A 26056-nucleotide genomic window follows, 5' to 3' on the forward strand; every position below is an offset into this window, starting at 1 on the left:
GATGAAATTAATACCTAGAGATTAAAATATATACTTTTTAAACATTTTTATTCCAAGTAAACATTAAAATATTTTCAAATTGTTTTTTACTTAAAAAGAAGGAAAAAAGAAAAGAAAAGAAAAGATTCCAAAATAAAGAGAGGGGCTTGGGAAGGAAGAGAAAAATATAAAAAGAAAGACAAAGGAATCTATTGAGAATTCCATCAAACAAAATCAACATCCCAGTTTAAAAGTTTAGGGTTAAATCTTGAAATTATATATAAATTTTAATTTTGTATAATTTTATATTTATAAATTAACACAATTATTAGTATAACATTATTTTATGTTTATATATTGTATACACATATAATTATGTTTATCTAATATATAAATAATTTGATGTATTTATTTTTATAAATATATATAATTGAATTAAAATTAAAATTTCATATATACATTTAAACTAAAAAAATATGTATAATTATAGAAATCAAAGTTAATATATCAAATTACACATTAAATTAAATTTGATGTATAATTTTAAAATTTATTCCTAAATTTTATTCCAATATTTTTGCACGCGAATCCAGAACTTCCATCTTTTTATATAATTACAATAATATTAAATAATAACTTATTTAGATGTTTATTATAATTTGGATGTATATTATTAAAATAATATTTTTAATATGAAAATTAAATTATTAAAATTACATCTCCTTCATTAATTCATTAATCACAAATTTCATCTTACACTTTACTATTTAAAATCAATTCTCTTCGAATAAATATCACCTCGATTCAAATAAAATTAACTTTAAACTATAAAAGGAAGATAAAATATGTGCTTATATAAAAAAGGGAAAAAAATTATAAAATTAAAACTTAGCGCAAATATTTTATGTTAGAATGTTTAATATATATATTTTTTTACATATAAAGTGGTTGTTAAATTTATAACAAATTAAATGAAATTATATATTTTGGGTAACTATTATGAAAGTGTGATGTCGAACTAAAATAAAAATTTAAATAAAAGAGATTATCAACAAGTAATTGGGTGTGATGGTAGACTTACATTCAAATTTTGAAGATTGACATTGTTAGGAGGTATAGCCACGAACACCAAGTATAAATAGCAAAAACAGTCATGAATAATATAAAAAAGATTTATTGAAAGTTGTTTAGGTATATAAATTCTACAATTATGAAACACTACAATTGGAATAGATTATTATTTAAATTTATTTTTTTCAAATAAGATTTTGATTTTGTGTATGGTTGGTTTTTAACTTTTGTAAATGTTTATTTTGTTTCATTATATTATTTAAAATCTCACCTTTTAACATATATGATTTTTTACGGATTGTAAATTATTATTATTATTATTATTATTATTATTATTATTATATTATTATTATTATTATTATTATTATTATATGCTTAGGTCCTTCAAAATTGATTTGTGCATATTTTGATTTTTATGGCTTAATAATTTTTGGGTTACTTTTTATGATGTTGGTCGTGATTTTTTTATGGAAGAATTTTTCTTCTTTTTTTTTTTTGGGTTTTTGGCATTGGATAAGCCAAGGAATGGCCAAATTTTGATCATATTAGTTACTTATTTACTGTTTTGATTTTCTATTTAATATATTGTTTTCTATTGTTTATATTTATTATTTTATTTTCAGAATAATTAAAATTATTCTTGTTTATTACCTCTTATTTTATTTGGTCTTGATCACACTCAATTCTTTTTATTTGATTTCTGTGAGTTTCGTCCTACACTTCTATTTGTAATTTTATTTTATTATTAGACATAAAAAAATTAAAATTGGTGAGTCAAAGCCCTCAAATTTTTAGCACTGTTGTTAGAAAATGGAACCAACTAAAGTTCATTTCTTTTAATGACCAGATTTGAATGCATGATATATTTGAGTTCAATCCAGGAATCAAGAAAATAGCTCGTGCCTTAAAAAGGAAGAAGTGAACCTACAAACAAGCAACCTATTGAATTATCGAATCTTCCTCTTCTTCGCAGCTTAAAGAGGAGGTCAATACCAATAATGCGGAGAGACTTGAGACCAAGATTAAAAATAATTGTACGCTAAGAGAACTTACATTGCATTTAGGGGTATTCAAACGGTTAATTAAACCGAATTAATATTAATTGAATTAATCAAACTTTTTAATGATTTAACCGTTAACTGAACTAAATTTTTTTTCAAAAAAATTAATCAAACCGAAATATTTTAGTTAATTCGGCTGATTAATCGAATTAACCAAAATTTATATATTCTGTTTCTATTTATTAAAACAAGTATAAAACATATAAATAAATAAATAAATTGATAATGTTCATTTGGCCTAATTAACCGAATTAGTAATAGTCTAATACATATAATATATAATATTATTTATTAAGTTCAGTTAATTCGGTTAATTATCTGATTTCGAACCAAATTAACCGTTAATCAAAATTTCAAAAAGCCTTTAACTGACCTCCAACTAAACTAGATTAACCCCGATTAACCGAATTAGATCGATTTGGTCGATTAATTCGGCTTTAACTAAAATTTGAACACCTCTAATTACACCTTGCATCACTTATCCAAATTTAGAGGTGCCTCTTAAGTTACAATTAGACTTGATTCACCTATTTCCTACATTTTGCAACTTAGAAAATGAGAACCATCACAAACACCTCAAGGAATTCCATATAATATGGAACGGCAAATGATATAACCAAGGAGCATATTAACCTTCGACCTTTCCCTTTTCTCTTTAGCTAATTCAGCAAAAGAATGATTATTTTACTCGCCACCAAGTTCAATAACTACTTATGTATGTTCGTTGATACATTCTTCTTATCATCCAAAGCCATCAAGATTTGAAGGCAAATATCTTAGATCGAGCGAGAAGAGACGGAATTGTCGAAACCATTTTTTGAAAACGGGGATTGACTTTATTTAAAAATGAAAATTAAAACGGGAGTCGCCACCGATCTTTATTTGGTGTGATCGGATCACCTTTGTTTTAACAAAACTAAAACGGCATTTTGGTCTATGAAATTCAAGAGAACAAGTTCGGGAGTCAGTTACGTGCGATGAAGGATTAGCACCCCCGACACGCCCAAAAATTGGTACCGAATTGATTAGTTAGTGTCTTAATGTCGAAAATTAAAAATCGGGAACGAAGTTAAAATATGATCCTTTTCTATTAATATCGATTTTAAAATTCTTGAATTAACTCAAAACAATTTGTTTAAAGATTTCCTTCTCTCAAGATATAGGAGTATCACATCCTGTAAGTTAGGACACAATACCATGAATTCCCGAGCACAAGGTCGTCTTTTAATTTAAATGAGAGTTTCGTGTGTTTTAAAACTCGAAAAGCATATTTAGCTATTTAGAAATAACGAGAAAATCAAAACCCCGTAAGTTAGGGCACAATTCCTCGATATCTCAAAATGCATAACATTGCCTTATTTGGAAAATTTCGTTTTTGAATAGTAGCGAATGCAATATTTAAACAACAAGTGTTATTTATTTAGGTTAAAATAAAACGATTTATTAGGTAAATGTATTGAGGTCTAATTTGTAAAGCAATATATGAAATATGATATAATAATAAATATAGGCGATAACACATGACTAACACCACGTAAATATACGACGATAATGTGAAAATATAAGCGAGCGTATTGTGGTACATACAATGATGATAATGATTTAACATACATTATTTTACATGCTAGAATTAGCTAAGGAATAACAATAAGGACATATATAACAATTTAAAAAGTATGGAACCAATCAAAATAAATAAAACGTATGAACCATTTGAAAATGATAGCAAATAAGCTTAAAAATAAATAATAGAAAGAAGTGAATTTTTTAAAATCAATAATGCATAAGACAATTTTCAAAAAAAATATATACATAAATTTTATAACAAATAATATAGACATGAGTACATAAAGTTTAAAAATGGGTAATACAAAAACTTATAATAAATAATACATAGAATACTAAAAATAAATAAATAAAAAGGTTTAAGATAACGAAATAATTTTAAATAAATAGTACATGAAACGATTTAAAATAAAAATGGTACTTTGGAGTAAAACGTAGCAATCTATAATAACTAATATGAATAAGGATCTTAATGTAAGGCAAAATAGTATAAAAGACCCAAAACAGATCAATAAAAAGGTTTAAAACATCATGTGAAAGATTTAAGAATAAATATGCACAATAATGGAACATAAAAAGAACAAATAGTCTAATAAAAAAATGAAGACAAAATATGTAATATATGTATGCATTAAAATAATTAATATGTAAAAAAAACTTAAAATAAATAAATATAAAACAGATTTTTTTTTTAAATAAAAAAGGACGAATATACAACTACCGTATAAAGTTTGAAACTAAATAAAATAATATCTAAATAAATCGCAAATGGGGCATATAATAAAATATAATGAAACAGTTTGAAATAAAGAGAAAATGATTAAATTAAAATCAAAATGAAAGAAAAGGTACAAATTATAATAACAGATAAGTGTCATGGACTACATCAAAATCATTCAAAGTTATGAGGACGAAATGGGACATTATCCCAAGTCTCAAATGCGCTGCATTTCAACCACTCAGGCCGAGGATTAAAACGGAAATGAAATGAAATAAGTGGGCGAAACTTAAAAAAAAAAGAAAATGCAAAAAGGACTAAATCAAATGGCGCAGGAAAAGATGAGGGACCGTAAACGAAAATATCCCATTTTAGCCTTAAAAAAAATGTTGCCGTTTCTGTGGCCATTTAAGACATTCTTTTTTCTTTTTCATTTCAGCTTCTATTTTAAAAAAGAAAAAAGAAAACAGAGGGTCTTTACCCTCTCTCCCTCTCTCTGCTCATTTCGGCTAGGGTTCTTAGAACCTTCATCGCCGCCTTCACCGCAGCGCCACCACAGGCGGTGGTTGGGGTGTAAACCGGGCTTTCAAGCCCCTGTTTAAGGCGAACTCAATAGCGAAAACTTCCTCGACCAAAGAAGATCCAAAGAAGGAACCCCCTACGACCTCTTCGGGTCGAATCCGACGACGGAGGAGCGATCTCCGACGACGGTCACTTCGATTCGGGTAAGTCCCCTTCTTTGATTTTATACCCTTTTTGTTTTTTTAGATTTGTAGTATAAATAAAAAGAAATTTAAAGAGATGAAAGAACGAAATCAAAACAAAGAAAAAAAAATAAATCAGAGATCAACCTTTAAATTTTGTTCTGTTCTTTGATTCAAATGTGCGTGTCCCCTCGTTACGATCAGTTTCATTTCGGCTTTATAGCCGATTCCCATATTAAAATATTGTTGTTTTATTCTCTGCTACTGCTTGTGCTTCTTGCTGCCATTTTTCCTCTTTTCCAAATGTTTGCAAGTCATGGGAGTGTCAGACGCGTGGAAGGCCGGTGATTGGCGCCCCGAGCGGTGGTGGCGCGCGTGAGAAGGCTGGTGGCTGAAGGCATGCGGCTAAAAACTTTGGTGGCCGCTGAAATTTTTTTTTAACATAGTGGGCTTGGGCTATTAGGGTTTATAAATTGGGTTTGGGTATTGTATTTGGGCTATTGGACTCTTATATTTGGTTACTTGGGTTTTGTTATATCGAGCCCGGTTAAAGTTTGGGCCAAACAGAATCATTATACGAATATAGAAAAAAAAGTTTCAAAAATATGATATTATAGAACCCCTCAAGCTGCATAAGATCTTATCTCCATTGTGGTTGCATTGGCAACAATTAACGTAAAAACACGTAAATTCGAACATGGTAGATAATTCTAAGTATTGTATCAAAATTATCATTATCAGTAATTTAAACTCAACTCAAATTCTTCACGGAGATTACATGAGCTACATAGTTATTTCCTAAAAGATAAAGATCATAAAAGATAAAGATCAAAAGCATTACTCACTTTGTTCAACATTTTGTGTCATGTAATCGCCACAAGCCAAAGTTAGTTATATTTATGCTAGTCCTAGTCACTTAACAGGTGCATGCCCAGACCCAAGTGAAAATGTGGGATTTTTTTACCTACATAGTATTAAAAAAAAACTAAAATAATATAACATTAAAATTATATATGGGAATGGTATAGGCAGGGTGGTGCTACCTATGGCAGAGGCAAGACCACCCTGCCACTGACACAATCTGTTAAAAAAACAAGTAAAAAAAAGTATAAAACAAGTAAAAAAAATAGTATAAAGTTGAAAAAAAAAAGCTGAAACACATTGGTGGTGTGCCTGCCACAGGCAGCACCGGTGGTGCCAGTGCCAGTGGCGGCACCGCTGGCCAGATGTGACCACTTGGTCACGGGGGGTTTGGGGGGTTTTGGCTTGTTCCCCTTTGGGACCATATATTATGGTCCCCTAGCTCATTTGGGGAGAAGAAAGGAGAGAAAAGAAAGAAGAAAAGAAGAGAAGAAGAAGAAGAAGGAACAACCAGACAGACGTGAAGGAAGGGAAGAAAAAAGAAAAAGAAAAAGAGAAGGAGAAGAAGAGGGAAGAAAGGAAAAAGAAGGTTTTAAAGGGTTTTTTTTTAAGCTAGTATTTATTGTTGATTTTAATTTAATTTAATTTAATTTAGATTTAATTTTTAATTTTATTTTTTTGCAAGGTGTTGTTATTTGATTAAAAAGATATATATTAAGGTATGTTTGTATTTATTTTATATTTTTATTCATTCATTTCTAATTTATTTTTAATTTTTATTGAAGTCAAAAAACTTATGTATGTTATGTGTAAAGATCGTTTTATTATTATTATTTTGTGTAACTTATTTGTTAAGTATGTTTTAGATATATTTTTTATAAAATTTCTTTGGCATGTTATATTCTGATTTTTTATTTTATTTTTATATGATATGGTTTTTATACTATTTTACAGAAATAGTATAAAAAAGAAAATATGAAAAAATATCTTAATGAAAAAATAGAATATGAAAAAAATACAATAAAATACGAAAATAGTATAAAATAATATAAGAATAAAATACGAAAATAGTATATTTTAAAAATAAAATCCAAAAATTTTAAAAATATAAACAAATGGACAAAATTAGGGTTATTTAAAAAACACTAAAGTAATACATTTATGTACTAAAATAAGATAAAAAATAAAATATGAAAATAGTATATTTTAAAAAATAAAATCCGAATATTTTAGAAATACAAATAATAAAGGGACAAAATTAGGGTTATATAAAAAAACACTAAAGTAATACATTTATGTACTAAAATAAGATAAAAAATAAAATACGAAAATAGTATATTTTAAAAAATAAAATTCGAATATTTTAGAAATACAAATAATAAAGGGACAAAATTAGAGTTATATAAAAAACACTAAAGTTATATATTTATGTACTAAAATAAGATAAAAAATAAAATACAAAAATAATATATTTTAAAAAATAAAATCCAAATATTTTAGAAATACAAATAATAAAGGGACAAAATTAGGGTTATATAAAAAACACTAAAGTTATACATCTATGTACTAAAATATAAGATAAAAAACAAAATACGAAAATAGTATATTTTAAAAAATAAAATCCGAATATTTTAAAAATACAAATAATAAAGGGACAAAATTAGGGTTATATAAAAAACACTAAAGTTATACATTTATGTACTAAAATATAAGATAAAAAATAAATACGAAAATAATATATTTAAAAAATAAAATCCGAATATTTTAAAAATACAAATAATAAAGGGACAAAATTAGGGTTATATAAAAAAACACTAAAGTTATACATTTATGTACTAAAATAAGATAAAAAATAAAATACGAAAATAGTATATTTTAAAAAATAAAATCCGAATATTTTAGAAATACAAATAATAAAGGGACAAAATTAGGTTTATATAAAAAAACACTAAAGTTATACATTTATGTACTAAAATAAGATAAAAAATAAAATATAAAAATAGTATATTTTAAAAATAAATCATAATATTTTAGAAATACACCTATTCAATTTGGTCCTAATTCATCAATTTTCCTTGGTTTCTAGATTATTCCACTCTTAAAATATTTGCACTATTAGTCCTTCAACTTTTTCATATTTACACTTTAATCCCTCAAATTTTGAGTATTTACTCTTGGGGGCTTCTAAATGGCAATTAGACCCTTTTTATTGAGGTGGCCGACCAAGGGAGACAAGATTGGTCAAAAAGCCATATTTAATGGGATTTAAATACTTATACCTAATAAAACATAATAATTATTTTCCAAATAACATATTGTTTTATTTCTTATTTAATATTTCAATTTAATTTTAATAATGAATACTTTACCCGGGTAAAGTATGTATTAGCAGATTCACTAATATGATTATATATATTTACACATGTTTCACATTACAAAAACAAAATTTTAAATACTTATACCTAATAAAACATGTATGTCATTACAATAATAGCTATTTTCCAAATAACATATTGTTTTATTTCTTATTTAATATTTCAATTTAATTTTAATAATGAATACTTTACCCGGGTAAAGTATGTATTAGTAGATTCACTAATATGATTGTATATATATATTTACACATGTTTCACATTACGAAAACAAAAATTTAAATACTTATACCTAATAAAACATGTATGTCATTACAATAATAGTTATTTTCCAAATAACATATTGTTTTATTTCTTATTTAATATTTCAATTTAATTTTAATAATGAATACTTTACCCGGGTAAAGTATGTATTAGCAAATTCACTAATATGATTATATATATTTACACATGTTTCACATTACAAAAACAAAATTTAAATACTTATACCTAATAAACATGTATGTCATTACAATAATAGTTATTTTCCAAATAACATATTGTTTTATTTCTTATTTAATATTTCAATTTAATTTTAATAATGAATACTTTACCCGGGTAAAGTATGTATTAGCAGATTCACTAATATGATTATATATATATTTACACATGTTTCACATTACAAAAACAAAAATTTAAATACTTATACCTAATAAAACATGTATGTCATTACAATAATAGTTATTTTCCAAATAACATATTGTTTTATTTCTTATTTAATATTTCAATTTAATTTATATATTAATAAATATTTAAAATCCATCAAATATTAAAATTAATAATCAAAATTTATTTTGAAATTGCAGGCATCGCAATGGATTCATTGATCAATAAAGATGTTCCTCACATATGTGACACTGTTAATAAGACGGTAAAATATTGTTATTTGTTAATCACGGGTTCCATTAAAAAAAGATCTACGTAATTTAAGGAAATAAATTATATTATTATAACTATTTTCTGTAATTTAACACTGTCAGGACTAGTACCGCGTATTAAGGGGCCGGGTGAATGGTTTACGATATCCACCAGATGCACGACTGATGCCGTACTTGGAGCTAGCTGAATTCCGGTCAGCAGCATTGACCCGGACGTTTGATTTGCGGTATGATTTAATATCCGCATTGGTCGAGCGTTGGCGACCAAAGACCTACACTTTTCATTTGCCGAGTGGGGAGTGCACTGTTACTCTGGAGGATGTTGCATTGCACTTTGAGCTCCCAATCGACGGGGATGCCGTCACGGGCGTAAGTGCAATAGTTGAGCTGGCTGCACTTTGTTATAGCCTACTAGGAACCTCACCCGGCGATGCTGATTCTACTTTTTCGGAGTTGAAATTTACATGGCTAAAAGCCATTTTTTAGCATTTATCAGTTAATGCCACTGAAGAAGAATTGGTGTGCGCAGCTAGAGCGTACATTATGCATATCATAGGGGGTGTATTGATGCCCAATTCCAACAACAACAAGGTTCATATCCAGTATTTACCTCTGTTAGCTGATTTGCGTAACGTTCGCTCGTATAGTTGGGGTTCCGCAGTTCTCGCTATGTTGTATCGTGAGCTTTGTCGGACGACAAAGCCTGATGCCGTAGACATGGGTGGATGCCTTGTATTGTTGCAATCATGGGCTCTTTATCGGATGCCATTCTTGGCATCGGTTAGTCACCAACCATACGTATTCCCGCTAGTTAACAGGTGATAAAATTTAACTTGTTAGCAATTGACAATTTCTTTATAATGATACTATTCTAACGATACTATATTTACTTGAAAATTGTTTTCGTAGATGGAGTATTTATCCGGGTATCGGGAGGTCGTACACTGTCCCAATATATCGTTTAATGATTAAATAACATGCCGAGGAAGGGGTAAGCTATTCAAATATTCGTGACATGTAATTACTTTGTATATCTTACTCGAACGGTGTTAAATTTTAACCATGGTATTAATCATGCAGTTTATATGGATACCATATCGTAGACCAGAAATTGCGGCTATTATACCCTCGTCTGCCTACGTTGATTCTCAATTTTGGTGTATTAACGCACCAATTACCAGTTTCAATGTAGTCGAGTGGTACCATGGGGATCGAGTACTACGACAGTTTGGTTGCATTCAGTATATCCCGGATCCGCCAATGCAGGTGGGGGAGGTTCACAGCATCAACAAGAGAGGGAAACATGGACAGCATTGGGGGGTTACTTATCGGATCTTTGTTGCGGTGTGGGAGAATCGGATGGCTCGAAGACCTCGGATGGATATTTGTTCCGATTTGCGACCATCGTTAGAGTACATACAATACTCGAGTATAGGGAAGCCATATTTACTTGGTGGGCAGTCGACTATAATCCCCCCGCTCGTGTAGTGATCTGGGGCATATGAGTCAGTGGCCGATATAGAGCCCGATCCACAGCCAGATCCCGAGCTTGACCCAGAGCCGAAGGCCGAATCTGAGCAATCGTATTCACATTTGGCTAATACTTCTTATCATCCGAATTTCCAGAGTAATGACTATTTACCGGGCTCGTCATTGCATTTATATTCGGCTGATACTTCTTATCATCCGGATTTACCGGGCAATGACTATTTCCCGGGCTCGTCAGGGGACGGATACCATTACGGGTTTGATATCTTTGGGTCGTACCCAACGCAGCATCGCACTTCTCCCGGCCCATATCCACCTCATTATAGCACTACCCTTAGCCCCTATCCGCTGCAGTACTCCACTCCTATTGGGTTGCATCCACCGCAGCATAGCACTCCTCCCGGCTCAAGTTCATCAATGCCATTCGAGCCATATGATTTTTCTTCTATGTATCGGACACCCTCACCTGCAACTGAAGAGGATGTTGGTCGTCGCAATCACCCACAACGTGAACGTCGACCTCCGTAGAAATATACCCCTAGGACCACACCATCAAAACATCAATTTTAGGGGGTCTCTTGGGGTTTTGATATTAAAAAGTTTGTATTTTTTTATATATTTAATTAGATTAATTGGAACTTTGAAAAGTGGAACAATATTTGACCATAATGTAAATTAGATTAATTTGGATTTTTTTTAACATTAAAACACTAAAACTTGCAACAAATCTAGTCTACTAATATAAATTAAATAGATTACAACATTAATCAAATTGGAACAAACTTTGCAATATAATTTTTTTTATATAAATTAAATACATTACAACATAAGCTCAATTCCTACCGGATCGTGACAATTGTCCAACATGATAGTTTCACTGCGGCCATTTGTTCCGGGAATGACCAGCTAACTTGCATAATCCACAACGCTTACCGTCAGATTTCTTCCTAATGTCTATTTCATTGCGGATTCTGGATGATTGCGGACGACCTCTCGGATTCCTGCGTAGCCCTCTGTCTGGGACAAGCTTGAAAGTCGTCAGAGGTACCTCCCACGTAGACAGGTCAGGCAAGACGGGGAACTCATTTTCCCAGACACATAACGTGCGCTCAAGTGTGTATACATCATCGATAAATTGTTCAACATTAAGGTTCACTTTAGCACACGCTGCCACGACATGCGCACATGGATAATGAAGTGTTTGGAATCTCCTGCAATCGCATCGTCTGTTCCAGAGATCAACTCCATAGGACCTAGGTGGTATGCCGGGTCGACGACTAATGGTCTCCGTAACACGAAACGTTTCAAGGCGTCGTGAATATATCTCTACATTCATCGACCTCGCCATCTGACGGTTTACAACTATTTCATCTCTAACATCTTCGACAAGCACGTGTCCTGCCTCCATCTGGTTGACTTGTTGCTGACCCATTCTTGGCATCAAGGTAGCCAACCTGTAGAATGTAGCCGAGAAGGCAGATGAAATTGGAAGATGTCATGTTTTCAACAACATAGCGTTGACCCCCTCCACTAAGTTTGTGGTTATCTGACCATAACGAAAGCCCTCGTCAAAACTTTGAGCCCATCGCCATGGCTCCATAGTACCCAACCACTGTCGAAAAGATGTATTCGTTTGACCCTCCATGTCACTCTCAAGTCGAATGATTCTTTGGCGGAAAATGTGTGGCTCTAGCTCATGGGCTGTATATGTATAAAGAAAAGATAAGTTACAGTATTGCCCTAAAACATTAAAACTTATATTGAAAATATAAGGTAATCATTTACCCATTTTCAAAACTTGTCTCCTCCAGCCTGCATTCTTATAATCTCGATGGAAGTTAGCTGCGATATGTCGAATGCAGTAAATGGATCTCCATGGTACACCAGAACGTCTAATGGCAGCAATTAATCATTTCCCTCTATCGGAGATGATACAATTATTATCGTTGCTAATAACATACCTCCGCAGGTTGGTAAGGAAGAATTCCCACGATTCCATGTTCTCCTTATCTACGATGGCAAATGCTATCGGGAGCACGTTCCTGTTACCGTCTTGAGCAACCACAAGAAGTAAGATCTGTGTATATTTTCCATATAGCCAGGTCCCATCCACTTATACAAACGGCTTGCAGTAGGGCAATGCGCGCACACATAGATCAAAAGTCCAGAACATCCGATGAAATTTTTTTTTCCTGACTGTAATTGGTCATCCAGGTCGTAATAAGGTCGTGTCTGTAACTCAATTACAGTCCTCGGTACGTACTCTCACATAGCGGCTATCCATCTCTGTAGCTCGTTATACGACGCATCGAAATCCTCATACAATTGCTTCATTGCCATCTGTTTAGCTATCTACGCCTTTCGATATGATACTCGATACTGAAATCGTGCCTGTATTTCGACTATTAGTACTGAAACTTTAATTGTCGGCATGTCCTTCACCATTGGCATGATATACGTACAGATAGTTTTGGAATCAAGTTTTCGATGATCTTCTGACATACGTGTTGATGTGCATGTGTGAGGCCCAACAAATTTGTGTATCTCCCACATCTACGAATTTTGAATAAATGCAGCTCGTACCCGCCAATTGCAACCTTCCGCCAACTTCCAACATTCCCCAATATATAATGTCGGTTTAGACACTGCAACTTTGTAATCCACTGATATATTCATGCTATATCGCTTAATAGCAAAAATACACTCTTCTTTACTTTCGAATCTCTAGCCTACGAACAACTCCTCAAGTTCCGAACTTACGGCCAGCCGGTGAGCAGGAAGTATTTCAGGGTACTCCGGGAACTCAGCTGCATGCGCCACGTCGGGGTCTATGAGCGACATGTGTGGCCCAGGATTATTGTGTTTCACAATGCATCGCATCTGGTTCTCGACCGATGACGCATTAATGTTTTCATCGTCATTCACGTCTTCATCGTCAATATCATCGGGGACATCGTCCACATCGGGATCAGTATCACTATCGACCTCTTGATCACAAGGATCACTACTATCGTATCCATCATCACCAACCACATTAATATCGGGTGTAACATTAAGATCGATATCGATCCCACGTATAGTCGATTCACTATCAACGTACGATATTGGAGCCACCATGCACGGTTCTTGAGCTCCGTGTTCTTCAACATATGCATTAATATCATCATTTTGCTTCATACCGGCTAACTCAGCAAATAAGCGAATCGGTGCATTTTAGTCACCCCATTCCCACAGTAAAGAGCGATCATCGTCTCCACGTCTTCGTCGTCTACAAGTTCCATTTCGGTGAATTTGATGGGATTTGTCGAAATTGGAAACTTGTAAAAAAGTTTCGAGATCCTTATCTCACAACGTCTAACAATTTTTGCGTTAATCCTTCCCTTCATATCATCCAATGAGACATTTTTATTAAATCTCATTGCTATTTGTTGCCGACATTTAAATATGCATCCAATGGTTGTTGTCAAGATAATTCCATCGAAATAAACGCATACGAAAAACTGATTATCCATATTCAATACTAAATTTGTTAAAAAATAAACAAAATTTCTCAAAACAATTTCGAACAGTAAATAAATTACTTAAATCAAAAATTAATTAATCAATATGCAATTCTAAATATATTAAAATAAAATATAACATTCACACAAAACACATAAATAATCTAAATACAAAACTTACTAAAAAATTACAATAAACAAAATAACACTAAATAAACTATATTAATACTAACAAAATATTTTTTTCTTATTATAATTTGTTATATTTAAAAATAAAAAAATACCTTTAATTTTTTTCTTCTCCTTCTTTCTCCTCTCTTCTCTTCTGTAATTTTTTTTACTGAAATTTTTTTCCTTCATTCTTTTTTTCAGAAAATTTGTTATATTTAAAAATAACAAAAAATACCTTTAATTTCTTCTTCTCCTTCTTTCTCCCTCTCTTCTCTTCTGTAATCTTTTTTTTTCCTGAAATTTGTTTCCTTCATCCTTTTTTTCAGAAAATCTGTTTTATTTAAAAATAACAAAAAATACCTTTAATTTCTTCTTCTCCTTCTTTCTCCCTCTCTTCTCTTCTGTAATCTTTTTTTTTATTGAAATTTTTTTCCTTCTTTCTTTTTTTCTTCTGTTCTCCCTCCCTCTCTTCTTCTGGAAGTTTTTCTTTTTCACTGCTTTGTGTTTCCTTTTAACATTTAAGGGTTTAAATAGGAGATTGGAGAGTCAGTGCCGCCTCTGCCACATCATCAACTGGTGCCGCCTCTAACAAAGGCAAGACCAATATTCTATTTTTTTTTTCAGATTCATTTTTCTTTTAATAGATTGTGCCAGTGGCAGGGTGGTCATGCCTCTGCCATAGGCGACACCACCCTGCCTATACCATTCTCATATAATTTTAATATTGTATTATTTTAAAATTTTTTTTAATACTATGTAGGTAAAAAACCCGAAAATGTGAATAATGCGGCCGGAAAAAAAGAGAAGTAGGAAAATAAATTTTGAAAGTAATTGATAAAAAAATAAAAATAAATGAAAACCATAAATTAATTCAAAATTAAGCAGTTTTTAAAAGTTCTAATTCATTTCATTTTTTAACCATACAAAGAAATTTTTTTTCCAATGATTTTTTTTTCGATCTTTCATCTTTACAATTTCCTTTCCGAGCAAAGCAAATGAAGTAAAACAGCGAATTCACAAAGTCGAACAAATCCAATGTGACCAAGTCCAAACAAAGTCGAGCAAAGCCACATTTCTTACTTTGTTAGTTGCAACATACATCATCATAAAGCAATTAAAACGAACCTCTAGAAGTAGATATTATTGAAAAGAGTGGCACATTGGGAGACATTCTGTCAAATAACACCCACAGTAAAAAGGAATAATTCAGCCATTTTCCCAATACCTTGTGCAATTTACATGCACCGATACATACATACACACACATCATGGTAAATAAAAAGTTACAATTCTGCAGGACTGGATGGCGACTTTAAAGTAAAAGGGAAAAATGATGCAATATATGAAAAGAATAGAAGGCTAAGAAAAGGATCTTCTCTCCTCTCTCTCTCTCTCTCTCTCTCTCTCTCTCTCTCTCTTTTTATCTTTCTAACCAGCCATCTTACTTTATTGACTATGCTACAAAGAATAGGAAAACCATAAGGAAAACAATCAATACAAAAAATATTTTGATCATTAGCCACCTGTTAGATGATATGCTGTTTAGGTACTTAAGCAAAGCTCCCTGTGCTCCTTCCACATTTGCTAATGTGTCATCCATGTTCTCGTCGATCCTGAAAAGGGAACATCATAGTCAGTTGTTCATAAATCGGTCAAAAGAAAACAGACTGCGATATACAACTGAAACTACTCTAGATAATTGGAAATTATTTCTAACTTTTAACAGTTGCTACTTACCACAAATGGATGGCTTTTATCAACAAATCTATCTAGTTTGCACACTCATATACTCTCATGTGAAGATCGCTAAATCTGAATAAGAGTGCCCATAAGAACTAAGTTGATAGCCCACCAAACAATACAAGCATCTCTTCTTGTTGTCAATGTTGGGTTTAGACATGGTATTTATACTAGCTAAAAACAGGATCCTTAAGATGTTCCATGTCAAACTTCACCGCACACAGACACATCACAAAATTGTTTACTTTAACAAATGAATGACATCTCAAATTCTCCCAAGGACCAAACCATGATGCATGCTGAGGACCAAATAACTACAAAATGGGAAGGATATCCTGCAGAACCAGTCATTTATTCAGGAGAACACAATATCTATGACTGCAAACTTAAACCAGTGTAAGAACAATCACACTAATGCTTCGAAACACCAGGATGACAGCAAACATAATCTATCATTGAATATTTAATTCTATCATTGTTTCTAGCGCAATCAAGCAATTACAAGAAACTCTGCAAAACTTCAACCCTCGAAGTTTTAAACAGAATCGAGAAACTATTTGCTCAAACTTTGTTTGCAAGTCAAATATTTAGCTTCATCAAATCCTATGACCATATACATGTTAGGACTTCCACACAGTATAAACTGAACAACAATTATTATAATACTACAGACATACTGGGATATAAAACACCTTATAAATCAAGTCATATATCGGCAACTAAAATGAATTCTAATGTAAGCCATTGTCAAGTGAATTCACTTCAAAAAAGTAAATGAATAAAACCTGATAGCTAGCTCTCCTTGCTGAGAAACCAGAGTAGCTAGCTGGTTGAAGATGGTGCCAAGCTCGTGAATAGTGGATTCTACATTCTGAAGAGCTTCAGCTCTGCTCTGCATGTAACTGTCTTGCAATGGAACCATTTGTTGCTGCTGCTGCTGCTGCTGCTGTTGATGCTGGAGCAATGGCTGACTTTCCCCATCCGTCTGCTTTCTGTATAATTAAGAACCAGGAATGACTTCATCAAAAATAACAAGGAGGAAGAAGAAGATAGAAAAGAGGCAAATACACATAGCAATGAAGTTTCACCAGTGTGCAGCATTCCAAATTGATATAGTTCATATAAGAAGTTAAAACCCACTACATTAATACAGCAGCAACCAATAATAGTTTATCGCAAAGAAGTTGCAAAAAGAAATTGAATATTTCGGGGAAAAAAAAAAGCAAGCCAATTCAAAATCTCAAACATATGGGTGCACTGCAAACAACAAATGGAAATAGAAATTTGTGACCATTCAGGACAAAGGAATGACAGGATGCAATTGTTACAAACTGCTAAAAATGTACAAAAGCAGTGTAAGAAATGTTTTGTTGGCATTCAGTAACAAATTGTCAATAAATGGACTTCGAAGCTCCTAAAGAAATTCAAGTCTTCTAAGTGCAAATTTATTTTCTCCAGTTAAGGAGTCACCATTTATAAAAAAAATTGAAGCAGGAAGTCATAGGTATATTACTGCGATACATCTAATACAATCTAATAAGCTGTTACCTGGGAAACAACTGAGATGAAGATGCAGACCCATTAGCCCACTTAGGAAGGTTGTTTGCAGCTCCAGCCGCTGATTTGACAGCCAGGGGACGCTGCCGTACAAAAGGATTTGGAGAATCCTTTGTAGCATTGGAAGAAAATAACTGTCTTCTATTCTCATGAACCTTTAAATTCTGTACAAGGCAAATCAATTACCACCAATTGTCAAGGGAATGAATTACCAAGGACATAATGACAAGGAATACTAGAAAAATATCTAAGTAAATAGGCTGAAAAACTTGGCCTTACCTCTGTTCGCATGGTGAGAACATCTTTGAACTCTTTCGTGGTGCTCATCAAGCGACTCTTCAAGTCATCTACAACTGTGGTTGAATGACTAGACGTGTCACTGGAGACACCACCTTCATTTCTAGAATTGCAGAAAAGCTGAAGGTCTACAACGGCAGAATTAAGTGCAGTGATATCCTGCTTGATAACTGCAGTGAGCTCTTGGATTTCCATAGTGGGGTCATCAAAAACTGAAGTTCTCTTGGCCACTGCAAGGCAAGCAAAATATAGATTTCCTTTTCTTAATTTTTACACCATATATATATTGGACCGTAGTAACTACAATATCAAGTCTGTTTGTCGTCTCCTATAGTTGTGCAATCAGAGACCGAATTTCAAAGCAAGATCAGAAAAATAAGAAGGCGACGAAAAAATAAAAACACAAAGAACTAAATTCAGAAGAAGAGGAAGAAGAAGAATAAAAAAATTAGGACATTCATTCTAATTATAATAGGCTTACATGAAGAACTAATAGTCAACTAAAATTACATTCCAATGAGTGCAGCTCCGCTTAGAAGCTCTTAAACTCTAAGCATACGCCCTGCGCAGCTAAATTTCAGGTTTTAAATAATTCATCTTTCTAGAAACTATATGATACAAACCTCCATCAATTATTGTGCAAATCTTTCATTTAAATACAAACAACAAAAATTATAATGTAAACGAAACAGGTGTAAATGCTTACATTTTGCTAACTTTGATAGCTTCTGCGAGGTCTGATGAATCCCAAATCCAATCTTAGAAGCCCTCCTATTAAACTCCGATTGATGAGCAACCACAGATCTCTGTTCCTCAGCTCTCGACGTACTGCTACTCGGTCCATTTTGACCCGGCCCAGACGAAAACGACTTCCTTAACCTCTCCGCTACGCTTTGAAATTCTTGTGTCCGATCCCTAAATGACGATTGCGCCAATTTGAGAGGCATTTTGAGAAAAAAAAAAATACCCTCTCGATCTTCAAATTGAAATCCCAAAATACCTAACCAAACATTTGATTAAAACTGAAAGGCCTAAAATTTGAATTTCCTCGATTTTGTTTGAATTAGGGGAAAAAATACAGGGAAACGAACGTAGATTCTTACTTCAAATCGAGATCTGAAATCCTAAAGTTTGGAATGAGAAGCTTAAAAATTGCAACGAGTATACATGGGATCGGAGGGTGTGGCTTTAGAAGGGAAAATCAATCAAAGATGTAAATATCCCAAAAGGAGAAAACAATTGAGCAGAGATTTTGGGGGCGCAATAGCTAACGCACAAATGTTGTCACCGACGTAAGTCCTGACTCGTGTCATGTGGCCATGTCCTTATACAATTTTATTTTGTTTAAAATTGTCTTACACTCCTATACTCTTCAGAAATTTGATATTTCGTCCCTATACTTTATATTCAGAAATTTACTCTTTTACTTTTTAGATTTCAAAATTCATGTTCAACTATTAACGTTGTTAATTTTTTACTAAATTTGTTGGTGTAACATTTTAAAATAAAAAATAATATTAAATTGGTAGCCATGTAATAAAATTTTACATTTTAATGAACTTGAATTTAACAAAATAATTTTAACAGGGTTAACGATTGAATCTGTATATTGAAATCTAAACGTAAAAGACTAAATTTCTAAAAATAAAAGTGTGGAGACTGAACTCAAATTTTACAAAGAGTACAAGAACTTATGGCATATTTTAACCAATTTTTTTTCCAATATTGATTTATATGTGTAAACTGCAAGAATAATTATTTATGTATGTTTTAAAATTACATTTTAGTCATTGAACTTTAATTTATTAGTAAATGGTAGCTAACATTTTAATTAGCTTAGTGTTATATCATTTACTATAGTTAGCGGCTTAATAACCAAAATGTTAGCTTTAAAGTTCGATTTGTTACAAAATGGTTCTTAACATTTTGGTCCTCCCAATTTGCTTGTATTCAATAATTTAAAATTTCAACTAACAATTTTGCATAGGCATAGAGACAAATTTACCCCTTTAGTTGCATAGGGACAAATTTACCCTTTTAGTATTTACACATTTTGTTAATTTAGCTCTAATATTCTTTTTTGAATCACTTTGACATTCAACTTTCAAATTTTAGTTAGAATGCATTTTTTTATGGAAAAATTGACTAAATTTTAATTTTTTTAATAGTATTGACGTAATAGTCCATGTAACAACCTGTTTTCAGTGAAATCAAAACAGTGGTTTCGGGACCACAAATCCGAAGTTGAAAAAATTTATTATTATTATATGGTCTACTGTATGATAGAAATACAGTATAAAAATTATGTTAAGAAATTTTATGGTTTACATACCTAATTTGATGAAAAGGACTAAATTGCATTAACTGCAAAAGTTGAGTTCTAATTGCTAAATATATTAAATAGCTATAAATTTAAATTGGAGGTCCTTATATAGTAAATAGATCATTAAAATGATTAGTGGTTAAGCATGAATAGTCCTCCTTGGAAATTTAATGAATTATTAAGGGTAATTTTGGAAATTAATGATTAAAGTGATATAAAATAAAATAAAATAAAATAAAATAAAAATTATTATCATCACCTACCACCAAATTAAAAAAAAAAAGAAAGAAAGAAAACCTAGCCATGGAAGCTTGAGATATTAGCAAGCTTGTTTTGCTCAATTAGGTATGTATTATTGTCCCGTTTTTAATGATTTTTATGTTTCCGAGATCGTAGTAGCTTAATCTAGCTAACTCGGGGATTAATTTGCAAAACCGTTAATGTATTAAAGTTTTTCCATTGATGAGTATGTTTAAATTATGAAGTTTTATGATAGAAAATGAAAAGTTGTTGTTAGATAAACAACTTTTGTTGAAATTATCAATTAGGGATTAAATTGAAAAGATGATAAATTTCTGGTAAAATTGTGAAATTTTGAATTATGTGGGCTGCTATTAATATGTATAAAAATATACTAGGCTTGAGTAAGGATTAAATTGTATGAAAGTTATTTTCCGAGCCTAGGGACTAATTTGTAATAAATTAAAAGTATAGGGGTAAAATAGTAATTTTACCAAAAATATGTGCTGGACTAAATTGAATATGAATTATATTGAATTGAGTTAAATTCATTCGTACAGATCTGGTTAGACCTAGTACGAAGTTAGATTGAGGCAAAAAGAAAAATATCGGATTAGTCACCTTTGTATCTACGTACAATTGTCGAGGTAAGTTTGTGTAATTAAATTGTACATTAATATGTGTTAAATTGAATTATTATTTGTGTATTGTATAATTGCCATGAATAAATACCAGTTGTATATACAACAATTACTGAGTCTCGTTTGAACCTTATGAAGCTCATAAGATACAAATGACATGTCATTAGGGTTACCAATTTGGTTGGGGTCTTGCATGTGTTGTGAACACACCATAGCTCTTATGAGCTTCCTGATAATCAGCTCACATGAGTTTCCCGTTATTTAGCTCGCATGAGCTTCCCGTTATTCAGCTTGGAAGAGCTTACTGTTTACAGCTCTATGAGCATACATGTATAAGAATTGACAGATTACAGTTCAGTACACCTCGTGTGTACAACCCATGTATCCAATGATATTTTAAACGGTTCAACGGAAAATGTTCTGTTATGAGATAATATGAGTTCGATATGAACCAATACATGAATATATATGAAATACATGGAAATGGATGATACATGTACATGAAACTTGCTTAGTGGTTATGTTCAACCATGTTTATTGGTTATTATATGTGTTTTACATGGCTAACATGTTGAGGATATGTGTTTAGGCTTTTGGCCAAGTTGGTTGGAATATGTTTTGTATGTTTACCTTAAATAAGATTAAATGGTAAGTTAAATTCTAAGTTATATGAGCTTAGTAAGCTTAAATGCTTACTCTGTGTTATTATCTGTGTTTTATAGTGATTCGAAAGCTCGAGTGGGTTAGCAGCTTGATGGAGCTATATCACACTATCTATTGGTCCTTTTGGTACTTTCAATAAATTAATTTCAGTTATAATGGCATGTATAGGTTATTTTGACCAATGTTGGTATATAATGTTTTGTTTAGGCTAGCCATTTGTGTAATACCCCATACCTGTACTTGAGACCGGGATAGGATACGAGGCATTACCGAAATTTTCAGAATAATTTCAATTAATTTATATTATTTAGTATTCATTTTCATGTTTCATGTAACATCCTTTTCATATATTCAATTCAAAATATCATATAAAATACGATACAATACTTAAATTGTCATATTTACATGCTCATTCAGGGTATCCGAACCTACCTGACTAAATTGCAGAAATACCAAGATTTAAGGGCATATTGGTAATTTACCATTTTCCCAAATTTCACCCAATCTTAAATTGATAATTTCATTCAATTTATTAATTTAGATAATAAAACAATTTATTCCCTTCAATTTAGTCATTTTTGACATTTTTACAAAATTGCCCCCTAAAGTTTTACTTTTATTCAATTTAGTCCATGAGCTTAAAACATGCAAATTAGTCATGCTAACTGAATATTCATATATATTTTTCCTCCTCCTCCTCTCCATTCCACATCCTTAATGTATATAACATTCTTGTAAGTACGATTTCACAATTTACTTATTAATGCTCACATCAAGCTGTTCACACGAGTCATAGTCACTAAATTATTTATAATTCAAGTTACAGAGCTCAAAATTAAGATCCGTAAATTTTACCTAAAACTAGACTCACATATCATTACACCATAAAATTTTAAGAATTTTTGGTTTAGCCAATTAGTACAGTTTATTCATTTAAATTTCCCCTGTTTCACTATCCAACAGTTCTGACCTCTCTTCACTAAAAATTAATTATATCACAGTACAAAACTCGGATAATGTTTCCATTGATTTCTATTGAAAATAGACTCATTAAGGATTCTAAGCATATAAATTTGAGACTCTAATTAATTTTATCCAATTTTTGGTGATTTTCCAAAGTCAAAACAGGGGAACCCGAATTCATTCTAACCTTGTCTCACAAAATTCATTATATCTCATAATTTACAAATCCATTACTTACACTGTTTCTTCTATGAAAAACTAGACTCAATAAGCTTTAATTTCATATTTTATTCATCTTCTAATTCGATTTATAAAATTTATGGTGATTTTTCAAATTTAGTCTACTGCTGCTCTCCAATATTGTTTTAGTTCAAGATGTTTATTACCATTTTTCCTCTAAATTTCAAAGGTCATACAATTCAGTCCTTGCTCAATTAGCCCATCTATTAAGCTAATTATTCTCAATTAACATTTTATTCCATCATTCTAAACTATTACACAATCTTTGAAAATCAGAATTTTAACACTAAACCTTAATTCACAACTTTTTCACAATTAGGTCCTAAAATCAATTTCTATTGAAATTACTTGATAAAATCATCAAACAACAAAATCAAAGCTTCAAATTCATTTTATTTCATCATAAACAGCTAACACTTATCAATGATAGCTTTTAATTTTGTTCATAAAATCAAAAACTAATGAATTAAACACTTGGACCTAATTGTAAAAGTCATAAAAACATAAAAATCTCAGAGAAAAGGGCAAGAATTGAACTCACATATGTCAAAGTATGAAAAACCAGCAGCTTTCAGACCTCCCATGGCGTTTTTGCTGAAGAAAAATGATGATATCTCTAGATTTTTCAAATTTGTCTTGTTTTATATGTTTAATTTGCAAAATTTCCCATTTTGCCCTTGTTTCTCCTTGTCTTTTTTACTGATTTTCTTGCCCAACCGTCCAGCCCATACAATTTGGGTCCAATTGCCTTTTAAATCCCTCCTTTTTAATCACTTAAACTATTTAATCACAATTTAATAAATTTTGCACTATTTTCAATTTAGTCCTTTTTAATTAATTGACTAACCAAACGTTAAAATTTTCTAACGAAATTTTAATACTAACTTAATAACACTCCATAAATATTTATAAAAATATTTATGGCTCGGTTTATAAATCCGAGGTCTCGATACCTCGTTTTTAACCAAATTTACCTGATTAATTCTTTTAAAATCGCAAAATTCACTAATTAAAAATAATTCTTTTAAGTTCGTGCTTGGCCTATAATTATTATTTGTTAAAATTTCTAAACTTACTCGTCGGATTTAGTGATCTCGAATCACTGTTTTCGACACCACTGAAAAATTTGGCTGTTACAATTTGGAATAGCTTGTGTTTGGTATATTTTGATGCATATATATAGGTGACTTAGTCATGTTTGATGTGTGATTGATATGTTACAAATGAAAGAAAATAAAATGTAGTTTGAATATGCATACATGAATTTGGTCATCTAGGTAAATTGAGATACTTGGTTGACATGATATTAATTTGTTATTTGAGGTGCCGAAGAGCATATTGATTGTATGTTATGATAATACATGTTTAAAACTTGATTTTAACTTGATTTAAATGCCTTGTTATGACTTGTTGATATGCAAATTGTTGTGTTTAGGTTGGTACCAAATTGGGTGAGAAATGTGGCTTGGAAATAACCTATTTTTGTCCATATGGGTAGAGACACGAGTGTGTGTCACAGCCGTGTGTGATACACGGTCGTGTGTCCCCTGTATCTTTTAAATTGAGCAAGTCAGTATGCTCACACAGCCTAGCACACGAGTGTGTGGTTTGGCTGTGTGACCCAAATCAGAGAGTTACACGGGCATGAACACGGGTTGAGATAAGGCCATGTGTCCCTATTTCGAATGCCCACACGGCCTAAGACGTGGGTGTGTCCCTTAACTGTATGAATCACACGGCCGTGTGGTCCCTACAGCTTTGAAAAATTTTAATGTTTTCCAAAAAATTCTTTGAGTACTCGATCTAATCCTGACTTATTTCTAACATGTATTTTAGGCCTCGAGGGCTCATTTAAAAGACAATATGTTTGATTTTAATTGATTTCTGGCATGAATGTTATAGGATATGAAATGTCTGATAAATTGTTCTGTAAACTTTGGTAATGCTACGTAACCCTGTTCTGGCGATAGATCTGGGTTAGGGGTATTACAATTCATGTGGTAGTCTACATGTATTTTACTATTAGTATGAACAAGCATAAAATTTAATAATATCATATATAAACTCAACTCATGAACACCTGTACTCTAAATAGAATACATGTTGCCCTTAAAGCATGGGATAATCTATAAAAACTTAAATGATAAAATACCATTTATTTTTTTCTTAAATTAATATTATAATTTTATTTTTTTAATGTTTTCCGTCCAATCTTTACTTTTCTTTTTTCAATGAAACTTTCTCTAGAGCATAAAAAATTATACTATCTATTTTACCTTTAAAAAAATTGTAAACCTTAGAGTTTGAAAATTTCACAAGTAGAATAAAGAGAGTGACATGTTTTTGTAAAATATATTAAAAAAAAGTTTATAAAAAAGAATGAAATAAATTGATAATTTTTAACTTCACTCATAGAGTTAAAAAATTGCATTTTTAATTTATCAAATATTAATCTAAATTTTTTAAAAATAATTAATAATAATATAACTTGAACAATTTTTCTTTTTTGAAAAAAATTAAATTACTCATTTGACCCTATTAATGTATCATCTTTTTCTTATAATATTTTGCCAATAATTATTAGTTAATAATTTATGTTTCCATTTTTCACTTTTTTTATTAAAATTCTTTTATTAATTTGAGATTACGATTTAATGGAATATTAAATTATATATACAAAAATTCAAATTTAACAATAAATGAAAATTCTATCAATAATCTTTTAACTATTTCTTTTCTTTTTAAATAAAGCAAAACTCATTGGAAAAATGAAAAAGCAAAATAAAATACTTTTAACGACTACTAAAATATTATATTATACTTTACACTCATGTTGTCGGCGAAAAATTTATATATATTAAAAAAATCGTAATCAATTACTCTCTCAATTTAATCACTCAATCATCTTAAGATATTTTAAAGTTGTAATTTAAGCTGTTTGATGTTTTAATATATATATATTTATAATAAAATTTGTTGTTTTA

At 31.1% G+C, this 26056-nt stretch overlaps 2 protein-coding genes and 1 long non-coding RNA gene across 4 annotated transcripts; 1 reads left to right on the forward strand and 2 right to left on the reverse strand.

Moving 5' to 3' along the window:
- The first annotated feature begins 4455 nt into the window (after positions 1-4455).
- Positions 4456-5703, forward strand: LOC107942889 (uncharacterized). Its single transcript, XR_001695936.2, has 2 exons — positions 4456-5120; positions 5414-5703. It is a non-coding gene; the product is annotated as an uncharacterized lncRNA (long non-coding RNA).
- A 5908-nt stretch (positions 5704-11611) lies between these two features.
- On the reverse strand, positions 11612-12145 carry LOC121230469 (uncharacterized). The gene has a single exon (XM_041115358.1). It carries the CDS (start codon positions 12143-12145, stop codon positions 11612-11614), a length of 534 nt encoding a protein of 177 aa, XP_040971292.1.
- A 3680-nt stretch (positions 12146-15825) lies between these two features.
- On the reverse strand, positions 15826-19308 carry LOC107942895 (syntaxin-32). 2 transcript variants are annotated; one of them, XM_016876627.2, is made up of 6 exons: positions 19106-19307; positions 18709-19002; positions 17985-18232; positions 17697-17869; positions 16934-17140; positions 15826-16021 (listed from the first exon to the last, which is right to left on the reverse strand). In XM_016876627.2, the coding sequence occupies exons 2-6, from the start codon at positions 18947-18949 to the stop codon at positions 15862-15864; spliced, it is 1029 nt and encodes a 342-aa protein (XP_016732116.1). In that variant the 5' UTR covers positions 18950-19002; positions 19106-19307; the 3' UTR covers positions 15826-15861. The 2 variants fall into 2 exon arrangements, with proteins under 2 accessions (XP_016732116.1, XP_016732115.1); XM_016876626.2 differs by having other exon boundaries at positions 18709-19308.
- Between the last annotated feature and the right edge of the window lie 6748 nt (positions 19309-26056).

The sequence above is a fragment of the Gossypium hirsutum genome, chromosome A06 (genome assembly GCF_007990345.1).
Source record: "Gossypium hirsutum isolate 1008001.06 chromosome A06, Gossypium_hirsutum_v2.1, whole genome shotgun sequence".
NCBI classification, from domain to species: Eukaryota; Viridiplantae; Streptophyta; class Magnoliopsida; order Malvales; family Malvaceae; genus Gossypium; species Gossypium hirsutum.

What these genes read in the sequence shown, in the direction of transcription:
- LOC107942895 (XM_016876626.2), bottom strand. Translation starts at nt 18,949, where the DNA reads ATGCCTCTCAAATTGGCGCAATCGTCATTTAGGGATCGGACACAAGAA. An exon ending in TTCTCACCATGCGAACAGAG is followed by an intron (nt 17,870 to 17,984) that starts GTAAGGCCAAGT and finishes TGCCTTGTACAG; the next exon opens with AATTTAAAGGTTCATGAGAA. An exon ending in TCATCTCAGTTGTTTCCCAG is followed by an intron (nt 17,141 to 17,696) that starts GTAACAGCTTAT and finishes TTAATTATACAG; the next exon opens with AAAGCAGACGGATGGGGAAA.
- LOC121230469 (XM_041115358.1), bottom strand. Translation starts at nt 12,145, where the DNA reads ATGGAGGCAGGACACGTGCTTGTCGAAGATGTTAGAGATGAAATAGTT.